Raw genomic sequence first — 21,177 nt, forward strand, 5'->3', positions numbered from 1 at the left:
CACAGAACAACATGATACAACACAGAACAACACTGTACAACATGAAACACAACACAATACAACACGGTACAACACAGAACAACATGATACAACACAGAACAACACTGTACAACATGAAACACAACACAATACAACACGGTACAACACGGTACAACACGGTACAACACGGTACAACACAGAACAACACGGTACAACACAGAACAACAGGATACAACACGGAACAACACGATACAACACAATACAACGCAGTACAACATGGTACAACACAGAACAACATGATACAACACAGAACAACACGGTACAACACAGAACAACACGATACAACGCAGTACAACACGGTACAACACAGAACAACACGGTACAACACAGAACAACACAATACAATGCAGAACAACACGGTACAACACGGAACAACACGGTACAACACAGAACAACACGGTACAACACAGAACAACACAATACAACGCGGAACAACACGGTACAACACAGAACAACACGGTACAACACAGAACAACACAATACAACACAGAACAACATGATACAACACAATACAACGCAGTACAACACAGAACAACACAATACAACACAGAACAACGCAATACAACACAGAACAACATGATACAACACAGAACAACGCGGTACAACACAGAACAACATGATACAACATGATACAACACAATACAACGCAGTACAACACAGAACAACACGTACAACGCAGTACAACACAGAACAACACGTACAACGCAGTACAACACAGAACAACACGTACAACGCAGTACAACACAGAACAACACGTACAACGCAGTACAACACAGAACAACACGTACAACGCAGTACAACACAGAACAACACGTACAACGCAGTACAACACAGAACAACACGTACAACGCAGTACAACACAATACAACGCAGTACAACACGTACAACGCAGTACAACACAATACAACGCAGTACAACACAGAACAACATGATACAACACAATACAACGCAGTACAACACAGAACAACATGATACAACACAATACAACGCAGTACAACACAGAACATGATACAACACAATACAACGCAGTACAACACAGAACAACATGATACAACACAATACAACGCAGTACAACACAGAACAACATGATACAACACAATACAACGCAGTACAACACAGAACAACATGATACAACACAATACAACGCAGTACAACACAGAACAACATGATACAACGCAGTACAACACAGAACAACATGATACAACGCAGTACAACACAGAACAACATGATACAACACAATACAACGCAGTACAACACAGAACAACATGATACAACACAATACAACGCAGTACAACACAGAACAACACGTACAACGCAGTACAACACAGAACAACACGTACAACGCAGTACAACACAGAACAACACGTACAACGCAGTACAACACGGTACAACACAGAACAACACGGTACAACACAGAACAACACAGAACAACACGGTACAACACAGAACAACACAGAACAACACGGTACAACACAGAACAACACGGTACAACACAGAACAACACGATACAACACAGAACAACACGGTACAACACAGAACAACACGGTACAACACGGTACAACACAGAACAACACGGTACAACACAGAACAACGCGTACAACGCGGTACAACACAGAACAACACGGTACAACACAGAACAACACGGTACAACACAGAACAACACGGTACAACACGGTACAACACAGAACAACACGGTACAACACGGTACAACACAGAACAACACGTACAACACGGTACAACACAGAACAACACGGTACAACACAGAACAACATGATACAACACGGTACAACGCAGTACAACACAGAACAACACGTACAACACGGTACAACACAGAACAACATGATACAACACGGTACAACGCAGTACAATACAGAACAACACAGAACAACACAGAACAACACAGTACAACACAGAACAACGCGGTACAACACAATACAACGCGGTACAACACAATACAACGCGGTACAACACAGAACAACGCGGTACAACACAATACAACGCGGTACAACACAATACAACGCGGTACAACACAATACAACGCGGTACAACACAGAACTACACGATACAACACAGTACAACACGGTACAACACAGAACAACACGTACAACACGGTACAACACAGAACAACATGATACAACACGGTAGAACGCAGTACAACACAGAACAACACGTACAACACGGTATAACACAGAACAACATGATACAACACGGTACAACACAGAACAACACGTACAACACGGTATAACACAGAACAACATGATACAACACGGTACAACGCAGTACAACACAGAACAACATGATACAACACGGTACAACGCAGTACAACACAGAACAACATGATACAACACGGTACAACGCAGTACAACACAGAACAACACAGTACAACACAGAACAACGCAGTACAACACAGAACAACATGATACAACACGGTACAACGCAGTACAATACAGAACAACACAATACAACACAGAACAACGCAGTACAACGCGGTACAACACAATACAACGCGGTACAACACAGAACAACACAGTACAACACAGAACAACGCGGTACAACACAATACAACGCGGTACAACACAATACAACGCGGTACAACACAGAACAACGCGGTACAACACAGTACAACACAGAACAACATGATACAACATGATACAACACAATGCAGTACAACACAGAACAACGCAGTACAACACAGAACAACATGATACAACATGATACAACACAGAACAACGCAGTACAACACAGAACAACATGATACAACATGATACAACACAGAACAACGCAGTACAACACAGAACAACGCAGTACAACACAGAACAACGCAGTACAACATGATACAACATGATACAACGCAGTACAGCACAGAACACGTACAACACAGAACAACATGATACAACATGATACAACACAGAACAACGCAGTACAACACAGAACAACGCAGTACAACACAGAACAACGCAGAACAACATGATACAACATGATACAACGCAGTACAACACAGAACAACACGTACAACGCAGTACAACACAGAACAACACGTACAACACAGAACAACACGTACAACGCAGTACAACACAGAACAACACGTACAACGCAGTACAACATGATACAACGCAGTACAACACAGAACAACACGGTACAACACAGAACAACATGATACAACGCAGTACAACACAGAACAACATGATACAACACGATACAACACGGTACAACATGGTACAACACAGTACAACACGATACAACACGATACAACACGGTACAACACAGGACAACACGTACAACGCAGTACAACACAGAACAACACGTACAATGCAGTACAACACGTACAACACAGAACAACATGATACAACACAATACAACGCAGTACAACACAGAACAACACGTACAACGCAGTACAACACAGAACAACACGTACAACGCAGTACAACACAGAACAACACGTACAACGCAGTACAACATGATACAACACAATACAACGCAGTACAACACAGAACAACACGTACAACGCAGTACAACACAGAACAACACGTACAACGCAGTACAACACAGAACAACACGTACAACGCAGTACAACACAGAACAACACGTACAACGCAGTACAACACAGAACAACACGTACAACGCAGTACAACACAGAACAACACGTACAACGCAGTACAACACAGAACAACACGTACAACGCAGTACAACACAGAACAACACGTACAACACAGAACAACATAATACAACACAGAACAACATGATACAACACAGAACAACACAGTACAACACAGAACAACACGATACAACGCAGTACAACACAGAACAACATGATACAACACAGTACAACGCGGTACAACACAGTACAACGCGGTACAACACGATACAACACGGTACAACACGGTACAACACGATACAACACGGTACAACACGGTACAACGCGGTACAACACGATACAACACGGTACAACATGGTACAACATGGTACAACATGATACAACACAGTACAACATGATACAACACAATATAACGCACACACGGCGTGTTGTGTGTGTTTATGTGTGTGTGTGTATGTGTTTATATGTGTGTGTGTGTATGTGTGTGTGTTCAGGAAGGCTCCATGCTGCAGTTGACTGTGAGTAAAGACGTCCGGAGGCTGAAGGACACTGAGGTCCAGCTGAGACAGAAACTGGAAGCAGCCAATCACAGAATAGTGGAGCTGGAGAACCATGTGACCTGCAGCGAGAGGCTGCACTTGGATCTGAAGAAACATGTGGAAGATATCAAAGCCCAGAGCAGGTAAAGCAGGCAGCCCTTCACAATTAAAGCCTGTGTCTGTGTTGGTGTGCAGACTGCCCTTCACAATAAAAGCCTGTATGTTGCTGCAGGCTGGAGCTGCTGGCCTGTGAGAATCGCTGTGCGGCGCTGAGGAAGGTCACTCAGGTTCTGCAGACGGAGATGCTTCACCTGTACAGTCAGCTGAGCCCGCCACAGGTCGTCTGCAGCAGGTAAGCAGCTGAGGATCAACCAATCATATTCAAAGACACAGAACACTGTATTTTGTCATGTGTCTTTTGCCTCCTTCAGGCAGAATGCCGATGGCGTAACCACGCCCACTGTTACGGACAGCCTTTCACTGTGCAGCGAGCCCCGCCCCTCCTCCTCAGTGGGCATCATAAACGGCACTATGGAGCTCCTTTCCACCTCCTCCCTCTCCCCCATTGACTCGGCGCCAGCCATCGGTTCCTTCTTGGAGCAGCAAGCGTGGCCGCTGTTCAAAGTGCCTGAGTCCAGCCAGAAGGAGGCACTGGAGGAGGCCCAGCCCGGGAGTCCTCCTCTGGGGCAGGAGGTGAAGGAGGAGACTTTCCTCACAGGAAGCCCCCAGATGGAGCCACAGAACATGGATCCAGCAGAACCGTCTCCAGATCAGGACCGCTCCCAGCCCACTTCCCCGAGTCCAGCTGTCCTCCACAGGAGACGCAATTTAAGCATCATGGACTACGATGAGACGCTGCCTGTGTCCTGAGGCCGCCGGTCCAGGTCCTAACAGGCCTCGGCTCCTGACCCGCCAAAACCCTTCTGAGAAAACAAGTTAAATTCACACACAATCTTCGGACACTGACACTTACTGACCTGAAGTTCCCCCAAAAAAAGAAAGAAATTGTTTTTTTTTTAATAATAATTTTTTGACATTGCGGGGAATGTGAGATGGGTGAGGGAAGCCACCAAGACAGACAGAAACAAAAGAAGGCATGTGTTCTTGTAAATCCTTGGAGGCTTCTTGCAGGTGTTGCTGTGCTCACAGACGCCGTAGAACTGAACCCACAGAACCAGTGGCAGCATTAACTCCAGTGAGGGGCCGTGGCCTTTTCCAGCTCGCTAACTGAAGTCATCGGTGTTTTAAAAACACTTAAAGTAAAATACTTCACATGCACTGAAGTGAAACTTTCAGAACAAATAAAACTGAAGTATTTTCAGATATTTAGGATTCTGCTGCTGGCCACGCCCCCTCACATGGGACACACAACAGGAAATGACATAATTTCCAGATATATCACATGACCACACAAGGTGCTACTGGGACAGAACTTCCTGTGGACAAACAGACGTTTGTGTGACAAAACACATGATGATCAGGTAATGTTTTATATCAAATCAGCTGTCTGGAAAATAGCATATCACGGGTTCGATTCCTGAAATATTTACTATTTTTAACAGCAAGATTAAAAAGATGACAATATTTATGGGGTGTGTCTCACAGACATGGCCCCCATGTGGGCGTGTCTCACAGACATGGCCCCCATGTGTGGGCGTGTCTCACAGACATGGCCCCCATGTGGGCGTGTCTCACAGACATGGCCCCCATGTGGGGGCGTGTCTCACAGACTGGTCCCCATGTGGGGGCGTGTCTCACAGACTGGTCCCCATGTGGGGGCGTGTCTCACAGACTGGTCCCCGTGTGGGCGTGTCTCTCAGACATGGCCCCCGTGGGGGCGTGTCTCACAGACATGGCCCCCGTGGGGGCGTGTCTCACAGACATGGCCCCCGTGTGGGCGTGTCTCACAGACTGGTCCCCATGTGGGGGCGTGTCTCACAGACTGGTCCTCGTGGGGGCGTGTCTCACAGACGTGGCCCCCGTGTGGGTGTGTCTCACAGACTGGCCCCCATGTGGGCGTGTCTCACAGACATGGCCCCCATGTGGGGGCGTGTCTCACAGACTGGTCCCCATGTGGGGGCGTGTCTCACAGACTGGTCCCCGTGTGGGCGTGTCTCTCAGACATGGCCCCCGTGTGGGCGTGTCTCACAGACATGGCCCCCGTGGGGGCGTGTCTCACAGACATGGCCCCCGTGGGGGTGTGTCTCACAGACATGGCCCCCGTGTGGGCGTGTCTCACAGACTGGTCCCCGTGTAGGCGTGTCTCACAGACATGGCCCCCGTGTGGGCGTGTCTCACAGACATGGCCCCCGTGTGGGCGTGTCTCACAGACTGGTCCCCGTGTAGGCGTGTCTCACAGACATGGCCCCCGTGTGGGCGTGTCTCACAGACATGGCCCCCGTGTGGGTGTGTCTCACAGACTGGTCCCCGTGGGGGCGTGTCTCACAGACATGGTCCCCGTGGGGGCGTGTCTCACAGACATGGCCCCCGTGGGGGTGTGTCTCACAGACTGGTCCCCGTGGGGGCGTGTCTCACAGACATGGCCCCCGTGGGGGCGTGTCTCACAGACACTGACAGACCAGCAGTCTTAGATGGTCCACTAGAGGTCTGATTTGAGGAATTCTGCAGTCTCAGTCAGAATGCTCAGAACTTCTGTATCGTCACAGAGACTTTTTCCTGACCTGTCCTCACCTGTGTTCCTGTTTTGGGGGTTGGTGAGGTGAAACTTTACTCGTGTGAAGAGCCTTCAGGCAGCTTTGATTTGGTGCTATATGAATGAAATAAATTGAAATTGAATTGAATTCTAACAACAGATGCCTGATCTGTCTCAGAGATGTCCAAACCTGACTGTGATCAGTGCAGGAAGCACCACATCAGTAAACCTGACAATGGGCAGCAGTGTCACCGCAAGGCCATAAGTATTTGGGCAGTGTCTCCTCTGACCCACGGCAGTGGAGTTGACATTAAATGGTGAATGTTGCTGTTAGCATCGGTGCTAACGTTTAATGTCAGATTCATTTTAAACTGCAGCAACTCAAATATGTCAATTTTCCCAGCAATAGTTGCCTTTGTGTGTTTATGTTGCTGTCATGGAGCCGCGTTGGTCACTGCTGAATGTATAAATTGCCTTGGTCCCCAGTGAGACAAACAAACTGTGAAAATAAAAACATTTCAGATATGTCTTAAGTTTGTATCTTTAGTCACATAAATGTGTCTGCTCATGTGCCCTCGAGCAAAGTTTATTCTGAACTCCCTGAAGCAGGACGGCACTGAGAGCGGCACTGACCACCAAGCACATCCTCAAAGGGGAGGAGCTTCAAGCTCAGGTCAAAGCTTTGTGATGTCATAGAGATGTTTCTGGAAAACAAACTCAAAAGTTAAACAGAAAATATTTTGGATCTGCTTGAGCTGCTGTTTGGTCAAAGACCTGATCACATGACCTCTAGGAGGAAGTGAAGCCCGTGCCAGCATGCACTGGGTGGAGGTGGGGCGGGCTTTGTGCACAGGTCAGACTCATCCATGGGTTTGGACCTGACAGAACCTCCATGTGAGCTGATATTGTTTTAGTTTGTCATTTTCAATTTGAGTTTGTTCCTGGTCTCACTTCACCTCCACGTGATCTCTGGGACACACAGTACGTCCACCTGGTCCTCCATCAGACCAGACAAACTGACATTCATGTTCCAGACCTCAGACTGAGTTCATGTTCCAGACCACAGACTGGGTTCATGTTCCAGACGTCAGTCTGAGTTTATGTTCCAGACCTCATACTGAGTTCATGTTCCAGACGTCAGTCTGAGTTTATGTTCCAGACGTCAGACTGAGTTCATGTTCCAGACGTCAGACCGAGTTCATGTTCCAGACCACAGACTGAGCTCATGTTTCAGACGTCAATCTGAGTTTATGTTCCAGACGTCAGACTGAGTTTATGTTCCAGCCGTCAGACCGAGTTCATGTTCCAGACCACAGACTGAGCTCATGTTCCAGACGTCAGTCTGAGTTTATGTTCCAGACGTCAGACTGAGTTCATGTTCCAGACGTCAGACCGAGTTCATGTTCCACACCACAGACTGAGCTCATGTTTCAGACGTCAATCTGAGTTTATGTTCCAGACGTCAGACTGAGTTCATGTTCCAGACGTCAGTCTGAGTTTATGTTCCAGACGTCAGTCTGAGTTCATGTTCCAGACGTCAGTCTGAGTTTATGTTCCAGACGTCAGTCTGAGTTTATGTTCCAGACGTCAGACTGAGCTCATGTTCCAGACGTCAGTCTGAGTTTATGTTCCAGACGTCAGGCCGAGTTCATGTTCCAGACCACAGACTGAGCTCATGTTCCAGACGTCAGTCTGAGTTTATGTTCCAGACGTCAGACTGAGTTCATGTTCCAGACCTCAGACTGAGTTCATGTTCCAGACGTCAGACTGAGCTCATGTTCCAGACGTCAGACTGAGCTCATGTTCCAGACGTCAGACTGAGCTTATGTTCCAGACCACAGACTGGGTTCATGTTCCAGACCACAGACTGAGCTCATGTTCCAGACGTCAGTCTGAGTTTATGTTCCAGACGTCAGACTGAGTTCATGTTCCAGACGTCAGACCGAGTTCATTTTCCAGACCACAGACTGAGCTCATGTTCCAGATGTCAATCTGAGTTTATGTTCCAGACGTCAGACTGAGTTCATGTTCCAGACGTCAGTCTGAGTTCATGTTCCAGACGTCAGTCTGAGTTCATGTTCCAGACGTCAGTCTGAGTTCATGTTCCAGACGTCAGACTGAGCTCATGTTCCAGACGTCAGACCGAGTTCATGTTCCAGACCACAGACTGAGCTCATGTTCCAGACGTCAGTCTGAGTTTATGTTCCAGACGTCAGACTGAGTTCATGTTCCAGACCTCAGACTGAGTTCATGTTCCAGACGTCAGACTGAGCTCATGTTCCAGACGTCAGACTGAGCTCATGTTCCAGACGTCAGACTGAGCTTATGTTCCAGACCACAGACTGGGTTCATGTTCCAGACCACAGACTGAGCTTATGTTCCAGACCACAGACTGGGTTCATGTTCCAGACCACAGACTGAGCTCATGTTCCAGACGTCAGTCTGAGTTTATGTTCCAGACGTCAGACCAAGTTCATGTTCCAGACGTCAGACCGAGTTCATTTTCCAGACCACAGACTGAGCTCATGTTCCAGATGTCAATCTGAGTTTATGTTCCAGACGTCAGACTGAGTTCATGTTCCAGACGTCAGTCTGAGTTCATGTTCCAGACGTCAGTCTGAGTTTATGTTCCAGACGTCAGACTGAGCTCATGTTCCAGACGTCAGTCTGAGTTTATGTTCCAGACGTCAGACCGAGTTCATGTTCCAGACGTCAGACCGAGTTCATGTTCCAGACCACAGACTGAGCTCATGTTCCAGACGTCAATCTGAATTTATGTTCCAGACGTCAGACTGAGTTCATGTTCCAGACATCAGACCGAGTTCATGTTCCAGACATCAGACCGAGCTCATGTTCCAGACCACAGACCGAGTTCATGTTCCAGACGTCAGACTGAGCTCATGTTCCAGACGTTAGTCTGAGTTTATGTTCCAGACGTCAGACTGAGTTCATGTTCCAGACCTCAGACTGAGTTCATGTTCCAGATGTCAGACTGAGTTCATGTTCCAGACCGCAGACTGAGTTCATGTTCCAGACCTCAGACTGAGTTCATGTTCCAGACCTCAGACTGAGCTCATGTTCCAGACGTCAGTCTGAGTTTATGTTCCAGACGTCAGACTGAGTTCATGTTCCAGACCTCACACTGAGTTCATGTTCCAGACCTCACACTGAGTTCATGTTCCAGACGGCAGACTGAGCTCATGTTCCAGACGGCAGACTGAGTTCATGTTCCAGACGTCAGACTGAGTTCATGTTCCAGACCTCAGACTGAGTTCATGTTCCAGACGTCAGACTGAGCTCATGTTCCAGACGTCAGTCTGAGTTCATGTTCCCGACCTCACACTGAGTTCATGTTCCAGACCTCAGACTGAGCTCATGTTCCAGACGTCAGTCTGAGTTCATGTTCCCGACCTCACACTGAGTTCATGTTCCAGACCTCAGACTGAGCTCATGTTCCAGACGTCAGTCTGAGTTCATGTTCCCGACCTCACACTGAGTTCATGTTCCAGACCTCAGACTGAGCTCATGTTCCAGACGTCAGTCTGAGTTCATGTTCCCGACCTCACACTGAGTTCATGTTCCAGACCTCAGACTGAGCTCATGTTCCAGACGTCAGTCTGAGTTCATGTTCCCGACCTCAGACTGAGTTCATGTTCCAGACCTCAGACTGAGCTCATGTTCCAGACGTCAGTCTGAGTTCATGTTCCCGACCTCACACTGAGTTCATGTTCCAGACCTCAGACTGAGCTCATGTTCCAGACGTCAGTCTGAGTTCATGTTCCCGACCTCAGACTGAGTTCATGTTCCAGACCTCAGACTGAGCTCATGTTCCAGACGTCAGTCTGAGTTCATGTTCCCGACCTCAGACTGAGTTCATGTTCCAGACCTCAGACTGAGTTCATGTTCCAGACCTCAGACTGAGCTCATGTTCCAGACGTCATACTGAGTTCACACGGAGAACCATCTCCCCCCCCCCCTTCCTCCCCCGCCCCCCTGCTCTTCCTCCTCCCTCCCCCGCCCCCCTGCTCTTCCTCCCCCCTCTCCTCCCCCCTTCCTCCCCTGCTGTAAGAAAGCGCGCGCTCGCTGTGTTCACCGTTGCTAGGAGACGTAGAGCGTCAAACAGCACGCGCGTTCGTGAGGAGCCGAACAGGTAAACACTGATCAATAACAAACCCATTATTTCCGTCGCCTGCTCGGTCTGTACTGGAATATCAGACCGAGCAGGTGACGGTAATAACCGCTTTGTTATGTGGCTGTTCGGAGTTGGTTTCGTTTTGTAGTTTGCTGTTAATTCCTCCGGTTCAAAGTGTAATAAAACTCGCTCTTCGTCTTTCAGAATTTCTTTCTTCACTTTGTTTTGATTTATTTCACGCCATGAAAATTGTAAACAAAGTCGCAAATCTGATACGCAATCCGAAGCGGTTGTCATGGTAACGGTTAGATATGGGAAAATATCAGATTGCCACATAATAATATTGATTAACACTCACGAAGAATCGTTTTTATGTGGTCAATTTGAACCATTTGGTCGAAACAAAACGTCTGTTTTTGGGTTTTAGTCTTTTTTCTGTGATTTTTTTTTTTTGTTTTGTTTTTATTTTAGATTTTAATTGTTTCGTAAATTCGAAGTTTAATGTTGATTAACAGACACTGGTAATTAAAATATTGATTGATCAGACTTTTATTAAGTTAAAGTGAACCAGCTGTTCGAATCTGAAACCGTCTGAACTTAAATAATCCACTTTGGGGTCTTTGACTCAGAGACCCTGTGACTCTGTGAACTTGAGACCCCATGACCCTCTGATGGATGACCTGGGGAAACAGAGTCCTCTGATGTCTGTCTATGCTGATACACATCACATCTTCTACCTGGTTCAGGTAAACTGTCAAACCTGTTATTGATTATCTGTTACCAATCAGGCAATAAGTCACTCAGACTGACAAGATTCCACCGGTCTGTTTTCAGAACATGGTGTCCAGTCTGCTCCTGGATCAGCCAGATGATCCCATCACACACCTGATTCACCTGTTGAAGACAACCAACATGGACAGTAAATTCAGGATCCTGATCCTCGTCCCTGTATCTGATTCTGATCTCAGTCCTCCTCTCTGTACCTCATTCTTATTTAATTATTCATCCATCCATCCATTCATTTTCTTGCGCTCATCTGAGGTTGGGTCGCTGGGGCAGCAGCTCAAGCAAAGCCGCCCAGACCTCCTGATCCACACACACCTCCCCCCCAGCTCCTCCGGGGGAACCCTGAGGTGTTCCCAAGCCAGCCAAGAGACATAGTCCCTCCAGCGTGTCCTGGGTCTTCCCCGGGGCCTCCTCCCGATGGGACGTGCCTGGAACACCTCTCCAGTGAGGTGTCCAGGGGACATCCGGAAAAGATGCCCGAGCCACCTCAGCTGGCTGCAGCAGCTCGACTCTGAGGTCCTCCCAAGTGACTGAGCTCCTCACCCTATCTCTAAAGGAGCGCCCAGCCACTCTCCTCAATCCCATCGTCACGTCTCCTGAAGAGGAAGCAGAGACTGGGGATTCAGAGGCGGACTCATCCATCACCCAGGCCGAAGTCACTGAGGTGGTCAGAAAGCTCCTTGGTGGCAAGGCTCCTGGGGTGAACAAAATCCGTCCTGAGTACTGTAAGTCTCTGGATGTTGTGAGACTATCCTGGTTGACACGTCTCTGCAACAACGTGTGGCGGTCGGGAACAGTGCCTCTGGATTGACAGACAGGGGTGGTGGTCTCTCTGTTTAAGAAAGGGGACTGGAGGGTGTGTTTCAACTACAGGGGGATCACACTCCTCAGCCTCCCCGGTAAGGTCTATTCCAGAGTACTGGAGAGGAGAATTCGACTGATAGTCGAACCTCGGATTCAGGAGGAGCAGTATGGTTTTGTCCTGGTCATGACACACTGGACCAGCTCTACACCCTCCATCGGGTGCTCGAGGGTTCATGGGAGTTCGCCCAACCAGTCCACGTGTTTTGTGGATCTGGAGAAGGCGTTGGACCGTGTCCCTCAAGGCGCCCTGTGGGGGGTGCTGCGGGAGTATGGGGTCCGGGGTCCTTTGCTAAGGGCTATCCGGTCCCTGTACGACTGCAGCAGGAGCTTGGTTTGTATCGCCGGTAGTAAGTCAAACCTGTTTCCAGTGCACATTGGCCTTCACCAGAGCTGCCCTTCGTCACCGGTTATTTAATTATCTATTTCTTTATTCATTCATTTCAAACATCAGTCATCACCAAAGTTGACCACATCTACAGCATTCATGTCTTCACATTGCCATGTTTGCAACGGAGTAGGCAGAAGTATAAACTTATATTGCCCTACTTCATTTCTACAGTACCATGTACCACATTTGACCTATAACAATACTGTCTTCTTCACAATAGATTTACAACCCCCCCCCCCCCACGCGCGCACACACACACACACACACACACACACACACACAAAGAAAATAAAAAGACAAATAAGTAAAGAAAGTTACAAACATCACATCATCATTACTATCCTGGATTAACCTGTTCTTTAAGCTTATATTCATTTAAAATTTGCATTTTATATCCTTTTAAACTGGTTAAAGTTTTTAATTTCCTTTAAGTGATCTCTTAAGCTGTTCCATAATTTTACCCCTGATATTGAAACACACATACTTTTTAAAGTTGTTCTGACATTCTGCATTTTTAGGTTTCAATTTCAAAAGTAGAGAAGCTTGACCTGAGTACCCCATTGTAAACAGGGGATAAAGTGTGTCTCAGACCCCCTCCCGGGTTAAGGCTGGGTTTCAAACGTTTCACAAAGAATGCCTCCTTGACCCCTCTCTCAAACCATTTCAAGGTCGAAGGAGTTTCAGTCTTTTGTTCATGGTAATGAGTCATTCTCGTCATTAAGGGAGCCATCAGAAAGGCATCCATCCCATCATTAGAGGGACAGCTGTCCTGTCATTAGGTGTGCTAACTAGAGCACAATAGTTGCTAATTAGAGCTATTGTTTAGTCACTAGCCTATAGCAGTCTGCCTCTCAGTAGGAGGGGTCTGGTTAGGTTTAAAACTCCAGCTTTTGTTGGCTTCTGTTTTATTCTTCTCTACAAGAGTCAGACAGAAGTCAGACTTCCAGAGCAAGAATTTTAGCTGAGGAAGCTTCTGCGATTTGAAGCGAAACGTCCTCGCGTCAAGCAACCCAGTCCAGTCGAAGATTCAAGCTTCTCTACTATGGAAACCACCTGGACAACTGAGAGCCTACACAGAAACGTTTCAATTTCAATTTATTTTTCATTTATATAGCGCCAAATCACAACAGAGTTGCCTCAAAGCGCTTCACACAGGTAAGGTCTAACCTTACCAACCCCCAGAGCAACAGTGGTAAGGAAAAACTCCTTCTGAGGAAGAAACCTCAAGCAGACCAGACTCAAAGGGGTGACCCTCTGCTTGGGCCATGATACAAAACATAAATTACAGAACAATTCACAGAACAATTCACGGACGAATATACAAGAAATGCTATTGGCGCACAGGACAGGAGGATCGCCAACGCAAACACAACTCCCATCTCTGGATGGAGCTGCACCTTAAACAGAAAAAAAAAACAATCAGGCATCAGAAAGACAAAAAAATACAGTATAATTTGTCAGCATTAAACAACAAGAAAAACAGAGAAATACTAAGGTGATCGCCGGCCACTCGCCCTAAGCTTCACTAAAAGACCCAGAATTTAGGTAAAGTTGAGGCTGCGGCCCACTCCAATTACTAATAAAATGAATTAAAAGAGTAAAAAGCGTAAAACAAGACTGTACCAGTATGCTAGCCATATGAAAGGGAAAATAAGTGCATCTTAACTCTGGACTTGAAAGTCTCCACAGAATCTGTTTTATTGACGCAGGGAGATCATTCCACAGAACAGGGGCACGATAAGAGAAAGCTCTGTGACCTGCAGACTTCGTATTCACCTTAGGGACACAAAGTAGTCCTGCACCCTGAGAACGTAAAGCCCGGGCCGGTACAGGACAGGAAGCCAGTGAAGAGATGCCAAAATGGGTGTAATGTGGTAGAACTTTCTGCTTCGTGTCAGAAGTCTGGCTGCAGCATTTTGAACCAATTGGAGACCCCTAATGCTAGACTGCGGTAAACCAGAAAATAGAACATTGCAGTAGTCCAATCTAGAAGAGATAAATGCATGGCTCAGCATCAGCATCAGCCATAGACAGGATGGGATGAATCTTAGCTATATTTCGCAGGTGGAAGAAAGCAGTCCTAGTAATATTTCTAATGTGGAGGCCAAAGGACAACGATGGATCAAAAATTACCCCAAGGTTCCTCACTTTGTCAGTGTGATGTATGACACACGAGCCGAGGCTGAGCGTTAACTGGTCAAATTGATGCCGATGTCTCACTGGACCAAGAACCATCATTTCAGTCTTATCAGAGTTTAAAAGTAGGAAGTTTCTAGACATCCAACAACTTACTGCTGCAAGGCAATCTTCTAAGGATTTTATGTGAACGAGATTACCAGCAGTTATTGACATGTATAACTGAGTATCTGTTGTGTGTTGGGGGGGTTTGGCTGGACATTTTGGTGTTCTTTTCTTTTCTTTTCTTTGCTCTCCAGGTGGTATGCAAACTGATTTATTGTCTGTGGAGGAGGTGCTGGCAGAAGAGTCCTTCACCCTCATAAACGTGATGTGCAGCACCTGTGGATGGTGCTTACGTGCAACCTTAAAGACTTTCAGCTGAAGCAGATAATGAGATGGCGTTCTGCATTTAAGCCATGTGTGATTCAAGCAGAATTGCCGGGAACTCGACCTTGTGATGTTCGTTTGTGAGACGCTGCGGACCGCGCCTGGGTTTGACACATCGTGTCTGTGAAGGAGGACGGGTGAGGGACACATGCTGTCAGCACACATCAGAGGTGATTGATTGTCTGAATAATTAACAGTAATGGTATTTTGTTACGCAGTATATTTGAACATTGATGAGAATTGTGCAGCTCGCTTCTCACTGCTGTGGCATGCGGACTGATGATCCTCCACCTGTTGTGAGAAGCTGCTCATTTACATAAAGCTTAAATTCAGACCTGAATGTGTTGCTGATAGTGTGTGCCTTTGAAGGATATTAGTTGTAGCTGCTGACTTACCTCACCTTTTCTATCCTTCGCAGAGTCAGTTTGTCGTGTCCACCTGGGGGGTGTTTGGCGGTGAACGTGGGTCCAGAAGCGCCGGGCTTCGATCCTTTTGGGCGCTGGAGAGCGTGCCGTCCTTCACTCCGCCAGACTGGCGCAGTTTCCGTTTGTACACTTTGTATTGCACAAAAGGGGGAAAAATAAAATTGTTTTGTTATTGGAACCGCTTTCTGGTTGTTTTAGCGCTGGGTTCCATCAGACGCAGGTCCGCTCCTCAACCCGCGTCGACACATAACAGTATCATCTGCATAGCAGTGAAAGGTAATCCCAAAACGCCACAATATGTGCCCAAGGGGTGCTATATAAAGGGAGAAAAGCAGGGGGCCTAAGACAGACCCCTGTGGAACCCCAAATTTCATGTCACTAAGATTAGAGGTAGTGTTACTGTACAAAACACAGTGAGAACGACTGGTCAAGTATGATGTCAGCCATGCAAGGGCACTCCCAGTAATCCCAAAATGATTTTCCAACCTATCAAGTGGAATATGATGAGCCACTGTATCAAATGCAGCACTGAGATCTAACAGCAACAGAACCGTAGTGGTGTCTGAATCCATTGTAAGCAGAAGATCATTCACCACTTTAGTGAGAGCCGTCTCTGTGGAATGATATTTTCTAAAAGCAGACTGCAGTGGCTCAAAGAGATTATTCTCAGTAAGATAGTCTACAAGCTGCCGTGACACCACTTTTTCCAGAATTTTAGAGAAAAATGATAGATTTGATATCGGCCAATAGTTTGTCAATACACTAGGGTCAAGATTAGGTTTCTTAAGTAATGGTTTAATCACTGCAGATTTGAAACATTTAGGAACAGATCCAGAAGTTAAAGAAAGAGTAATAATTTCCAGTACAGTCGGCCCAAGAGTGGGCCACATGTCCTTAAACAGTTTTGTTGGTATAGGATCAAATAAACAGGTTGTGCTTTTTGTTGACATTATGAGTTTTGTCAGCATGCCTAGTGAGATACTGTCAAATTCTGTAAATCTAGGTAATACCTCAGTAGTGGCGCCCACCTCAATAGCAGGGTGTAGTGGCTGGGTTAAGGCATGCTGGGATATGTTTAACCTGATGTCTTCTATTTTCTTCTCAAAGTAATCCAGGAAATCTTGTGCTGTAAAAGGAGAGCGAACTACAGGTGGTTGTCCATGCAAAAGTGTTGCCACCGTGTCGAACAAGAACTTTGAGTTATGCTTGTTTTTGTTGATCAAATCAGAGTAGTAAGTCCGCTTTGTAGCCAATAATGCATGCTTATAGTCTAAGATAGCATCACGCTGCGCAAGGTAAAATACTTCTGATTTTGAACAACGCCATTTCCGTTCTAGACCTCTTGCTTTATGCTTGAGGTCACGCAGATAATCATTGAACCAAGGTGACTGTGATTTGGGGGAGCACGGTTTTAACACAGGTGGTGCAATCATGTCGAGTGTAGTTTTGAGCACTGAGTTTAAACTATCCACAAGTCTGTCTACTGACTGGGTATTTGTCATATGTAAAGCTAAGACATCAGGCAGTCTAGCTTCGAGTTCAGTCTTAGTTGAGGAGTTGATGCATCACCGTAAAGATATATAAGGTTGTTGTTCCACTAAACACGGCAGCGAAACTGTAAACTTAATAAGTGAGTGATCAGACACCACTGATGTAAGAGGCATGATGTCAATATTTGTGACAGCAATACCACGTGCGAGAACCAGATCCAGGGTATTTCCACTAATGTGCATCGAATCCCGAATGCATTGCCGAAATCCTAATGCATCCACAATTTCCATAAATGATTTGCAGAGTGGATCAGAAGGCTTATTTATATGAATGTTAAAGTCACCAATGATCAGAATGTTATCTACACTAGTTGATAAGTTAGAGATGAATGCACCAAATTCATCTAAGAATTCAGAATATGGGCCAGGAGGCCTATATACAGTGACAAAGTAATACGACTGATTATTATTCTTCTGATCCTCGTCTCGGTACCCGATTCTGTTCCTGATTCTTGTTTCTATACCTGATTGTGATCCTGATCCTCATCTCTGTACCTGATTCTGTTCCTGATCCTCGTCTGTGTACCAGATTCTGTTCCTGATCCTTGTCTGTTTACCTGATTCTGTTCTTGATCCTCGTGTCTGTACCTGATTCTGTTCCTGATTCTTGTCTCTATACCTGATTCTGTTCCTGATCTTCGTCTCTGTACCTGATTCTGTTCCTGATCCTCGTCTCTGTACCTGATTCTGTTCCTGTTCCTCATCTGCGTACCTAATTCTGATCCTGTTCCTTGTCTCTATACCTGATTCTGTTCCTGATCCTCGTCTCTGTACCTGATTCTGTTCCTGTTCCTCATCTGCATACCTGATTCTGATCCTGATCCTTGTCTCTGTACCTGATTCTGTTTCTGATTCTTGTCTCTATACCTGATTGTGATCCTGATCCTCATCTCTGTACCTGATTCTGTTCCTGATCCTTGTCTATTTACCTGATTCTGTTCCTGATCCTCGTCTCTGTACCCGATTCTGTTCCTGATCTTCATCTGCGTACCTGATTCTGATCCTGATCCTTGTCTCTGTACCTGATTCTGTTCCTGATTCTTGACTCTCTACCTGATTGTGATCCTGATCCTCGTCTGTGTACATGATTCTTATCCTGATCCTCATCTCTGTACCTGATTCTGATCCCCACACTAAAAAGGAATGTGATAAATGTCACCAGAGACATAGATGTATTGGACTGTTGGAATGTAGATCCTTCTAGATTTGACTTCCTGTCATGAAAGAGGAAGAACAGGTGGAAGGTGACTATTGACATGTTGATCTAACTGGACTTACAGTGTCCGTGTTGGATTCTGACCTTCAGGTTCAGTGTGGGTTTCCAAAGCACAAGGACCCTGGGATCGGACTGTGCTGTGGTGGCGTGCTCCTTGTAAAGAGGCGGAGCTAACACACTTTTCTGACCAGCAGACTCTGAGGTCTTTGAGACCTGAAATTCAAAAATCCTGATTGCATGAAACTGTTTGTTGTTTTTTTGTTTTTGTTTTGTTTTGTTTTCTGTTGTTGTTGTTGTTATTAGCCTTGTGGTCCTTTTTGATTCTCAGTGACCCTGGCATAGGTTCTTTTTGGTTCCAGTCCTCAGGTGGTGCTGGGTTATTTTTTTTAGTGTTTAGTTTCAATCAATCAATTTATTTATATAGCGCCAAATCACAACAAACAGTTGCCCCAAGGCGCTTTATATTGTAAGGCAAGGCCATACAATAATTACGTAAAAACCCCAACGGTCAAAACGACCCCCTGTGAGCAAGCACTTGGCGACAGTGGGAAGGAAAAACTCCCTTTTAACAGGAAGAAACCTCCAGCAGAACCAGGCTCAGGGAGGGGCAGTCTTCTGCTGGGACTGGTTAGGGCTGAGGAAGAGAACCAGGAAAAAGACACGCTGTGGAGGGGAGCAGAGATCGATCACTAATGATTAAATGCAGAGTGGTGCATACAGAGCAAAAAGAGAAAGAAACACTCAGTGCATCATGGGAACCCCCCAGCAGTCTAAGTCTATAGCAGCATAACTAAGGGATGGTTCAGGGTCACCTGATCCAGCCCTAACTATAAGCTTTAGCAAAAAGGAAAGTTTTAAGCCTAATCTTAAAAGTAGAGAGGGTGTCTGTCTCCCTGATCTGAATTGGGAGCTGGTTCCACAGGAGAGGAGCCTGAAAGCTGAAGGCTCTGCCTCCCATTCTACTCTTACAAACCCTAGGAACTACAAGTAAGCCTGCAGTCTGAGAGCGAAGCGCTCTATTGGGGTGATATGGTACTATGAGGTCCCTAAGATAAGATGGGACCTGATTATTCAAAACCTTATAAGTAAGAAGAAGAATTTTAAATTCTATTCTAGAATTAACAGGAAGCCAATGAAGAGAGGCCAATATGGGTGAGATATGCTCTCTCCTTCTAGTCCCCGTTAGTACTCTAGCTGCAGCATTTTGAATTAACTGAAGGCTTTTCAGGGAACTTTTAGGACAACCTGATAATAATGAATTACAATAGTCCAGCCTAGAGGAAATAAATGCATGAATTAGTTTTTCAGCATCACTCTGAGACAAGACCTTTCTAATTTTAGAGATATTGCGTAAATGCAAAAAAGCAGTCCTACATATTTGTTTAATATGCGCATTGAATGACATATCCTGATCAAAAATGACTCCAAGATTTCTCACAGTATTACTAGAGGTCAGGGTAATGCCATCCAGAGTAAGGATCTGGTTAGACACCATGTTTCTAAGATTTGTGGGGCCAAGTACAATAACTTCAGTTTTATCTGAGTTTAAAAGCAGGAAATTAGAGGTCATCCATGTCTTTATGTCTGTAAGACAATCCTGCAGTTTAGCTAATTGGTGTGTGTCCTCTGGCTTCATGGATAGATAAAGCTGGGTACCATCTGCGTAACAATGAAAATTTAAGCAATACCGTCTAATAATACTGCCTAAGGGAAGCATGTATAAAGTGAATAAAATTGGTCCTAGCACAGAACCTTGTGGAACTCCATAATTAACCTTAGTCTGTGAAGAAGATTCCCCATTTACATGAACAAATTGTAATCTATTAGATCAATATGAATCAAACCACCGCAGCGCAGTGCCTTTAATACCTATGGCATGCTCTAATCTCTGTAATAAAATTTTATGGTCAACAGTATCAAAAACAGCACTGAGGTCTAACAGTTTGTAGATTTTGGGCCACTTTGGGCATTTTGGAAGTTGTCTTGGTCCTTGTGCCAGATCAGTCTGGATGATTGCTAACCTATCTGTGTTCAGTTCCCAGGATACTGGTCCTCGGACCTCCTGCTGTCGGGAAAACCACTGTGGTGAGTTTTAAGGATGGATTTCACTCATTAGGCTCCAGACAACATTTTTCTTCTTCTCTGGTGTTTCCATCAGGCACGGAGGCTAAGCACTGACCTCGGAGTCGCCCATGTGACCTCAGACAGCTTACGGAATGACCAATCAGAGCTCAGCGAGCGTGCATGCCACCACACTGTCCCTCAGCAGGTACACGTGCATGTACACACACATGCACACAGCAGAGGGCGACAGAGAGAAATGTTGCTCCAGTTGGTCATAAATGTTGTTCCAGTTGGTCATATTTGATTAAAATAAATAAAGAAATTATTGCTGAGTGTGGTCAATAAAATGTTTTTGGAAACA

The 21,177-nt window shown here is 45.9% G+C and overlaps 2 protein-coding genes across 4 annotated transcripts in view; both read left to right on the forward strand.

Annotated features, from left to right (window-relative positions):
• LOC117511369 (hamartin-like) overlaps positions 1-6,108 on the forward strand; it is an 80,946-nt gene extending 74,838 nt beyond the window's left edge. For all 3 annotated transcript variants that reach the window (XM_034171413.1, XM_034171412.1, XM_034171414.1), the window contains exons 20-22: positions 4,129-4,316; positions 4,406-4,525; positions 4,605-6,108. In XM_034171413.1, the coding sequence (XP_034027304.1) occupies positions 4,129-4,316; positions 4,406-4,525; positions 4,605-5,043 (747 nt within the window). In that variant the 3' untranslated portion in view covers positions 5,044-6,108. The remainder of the gene's footprint in view (positions 1-4,128; positions 4,317-4,405; positions 4,526-4,604) is intronic.
• Positions 6,109-11,568: 5,460 nt separating this feature from the next.
• Positions 11,569-21,177, forward strand: part of ak8 (adenylate kinase 8) — a 64,788-nt gene continuing 55,179 nt past the window's right edge. The window contains exons 1-4 of the mRNA XM_034171416.1: positions 11,569-11,704; positions 11,793-11,877; positions 20,788-20,837; positions 20,911-21,021. Of these exons, the coding sequence (XP_034027307.1) occupies positions 11,630-11,704; positions 11,793-11,877; positions 20,788-20,837; positions 20,911-21,021 (321 nt within the window). The 5' untranslated portion in view covers positions 11,569-11,629. The remainder of the gene's footprint in view (positions 11,705-11,792; positions 11,878-20,787; positions 20,838-20,910; positions 21,022-21,177) is intronic.

This window comes from Thalassophryne amazonica, chromosome 5 (genome assembly GCF_902500255.1).
Source record: "Thalassophryne amazonica chromosome 5, fThaAma1.1, whole genome shotgun sequence".
NCBI classification, from domain to species: Eukaryota; Metazoa; Chordata; class Actinopteri; order Batrachoidiformes; family Batrachoididae; genus Thalassophryne; species Thalassophryne amazonica.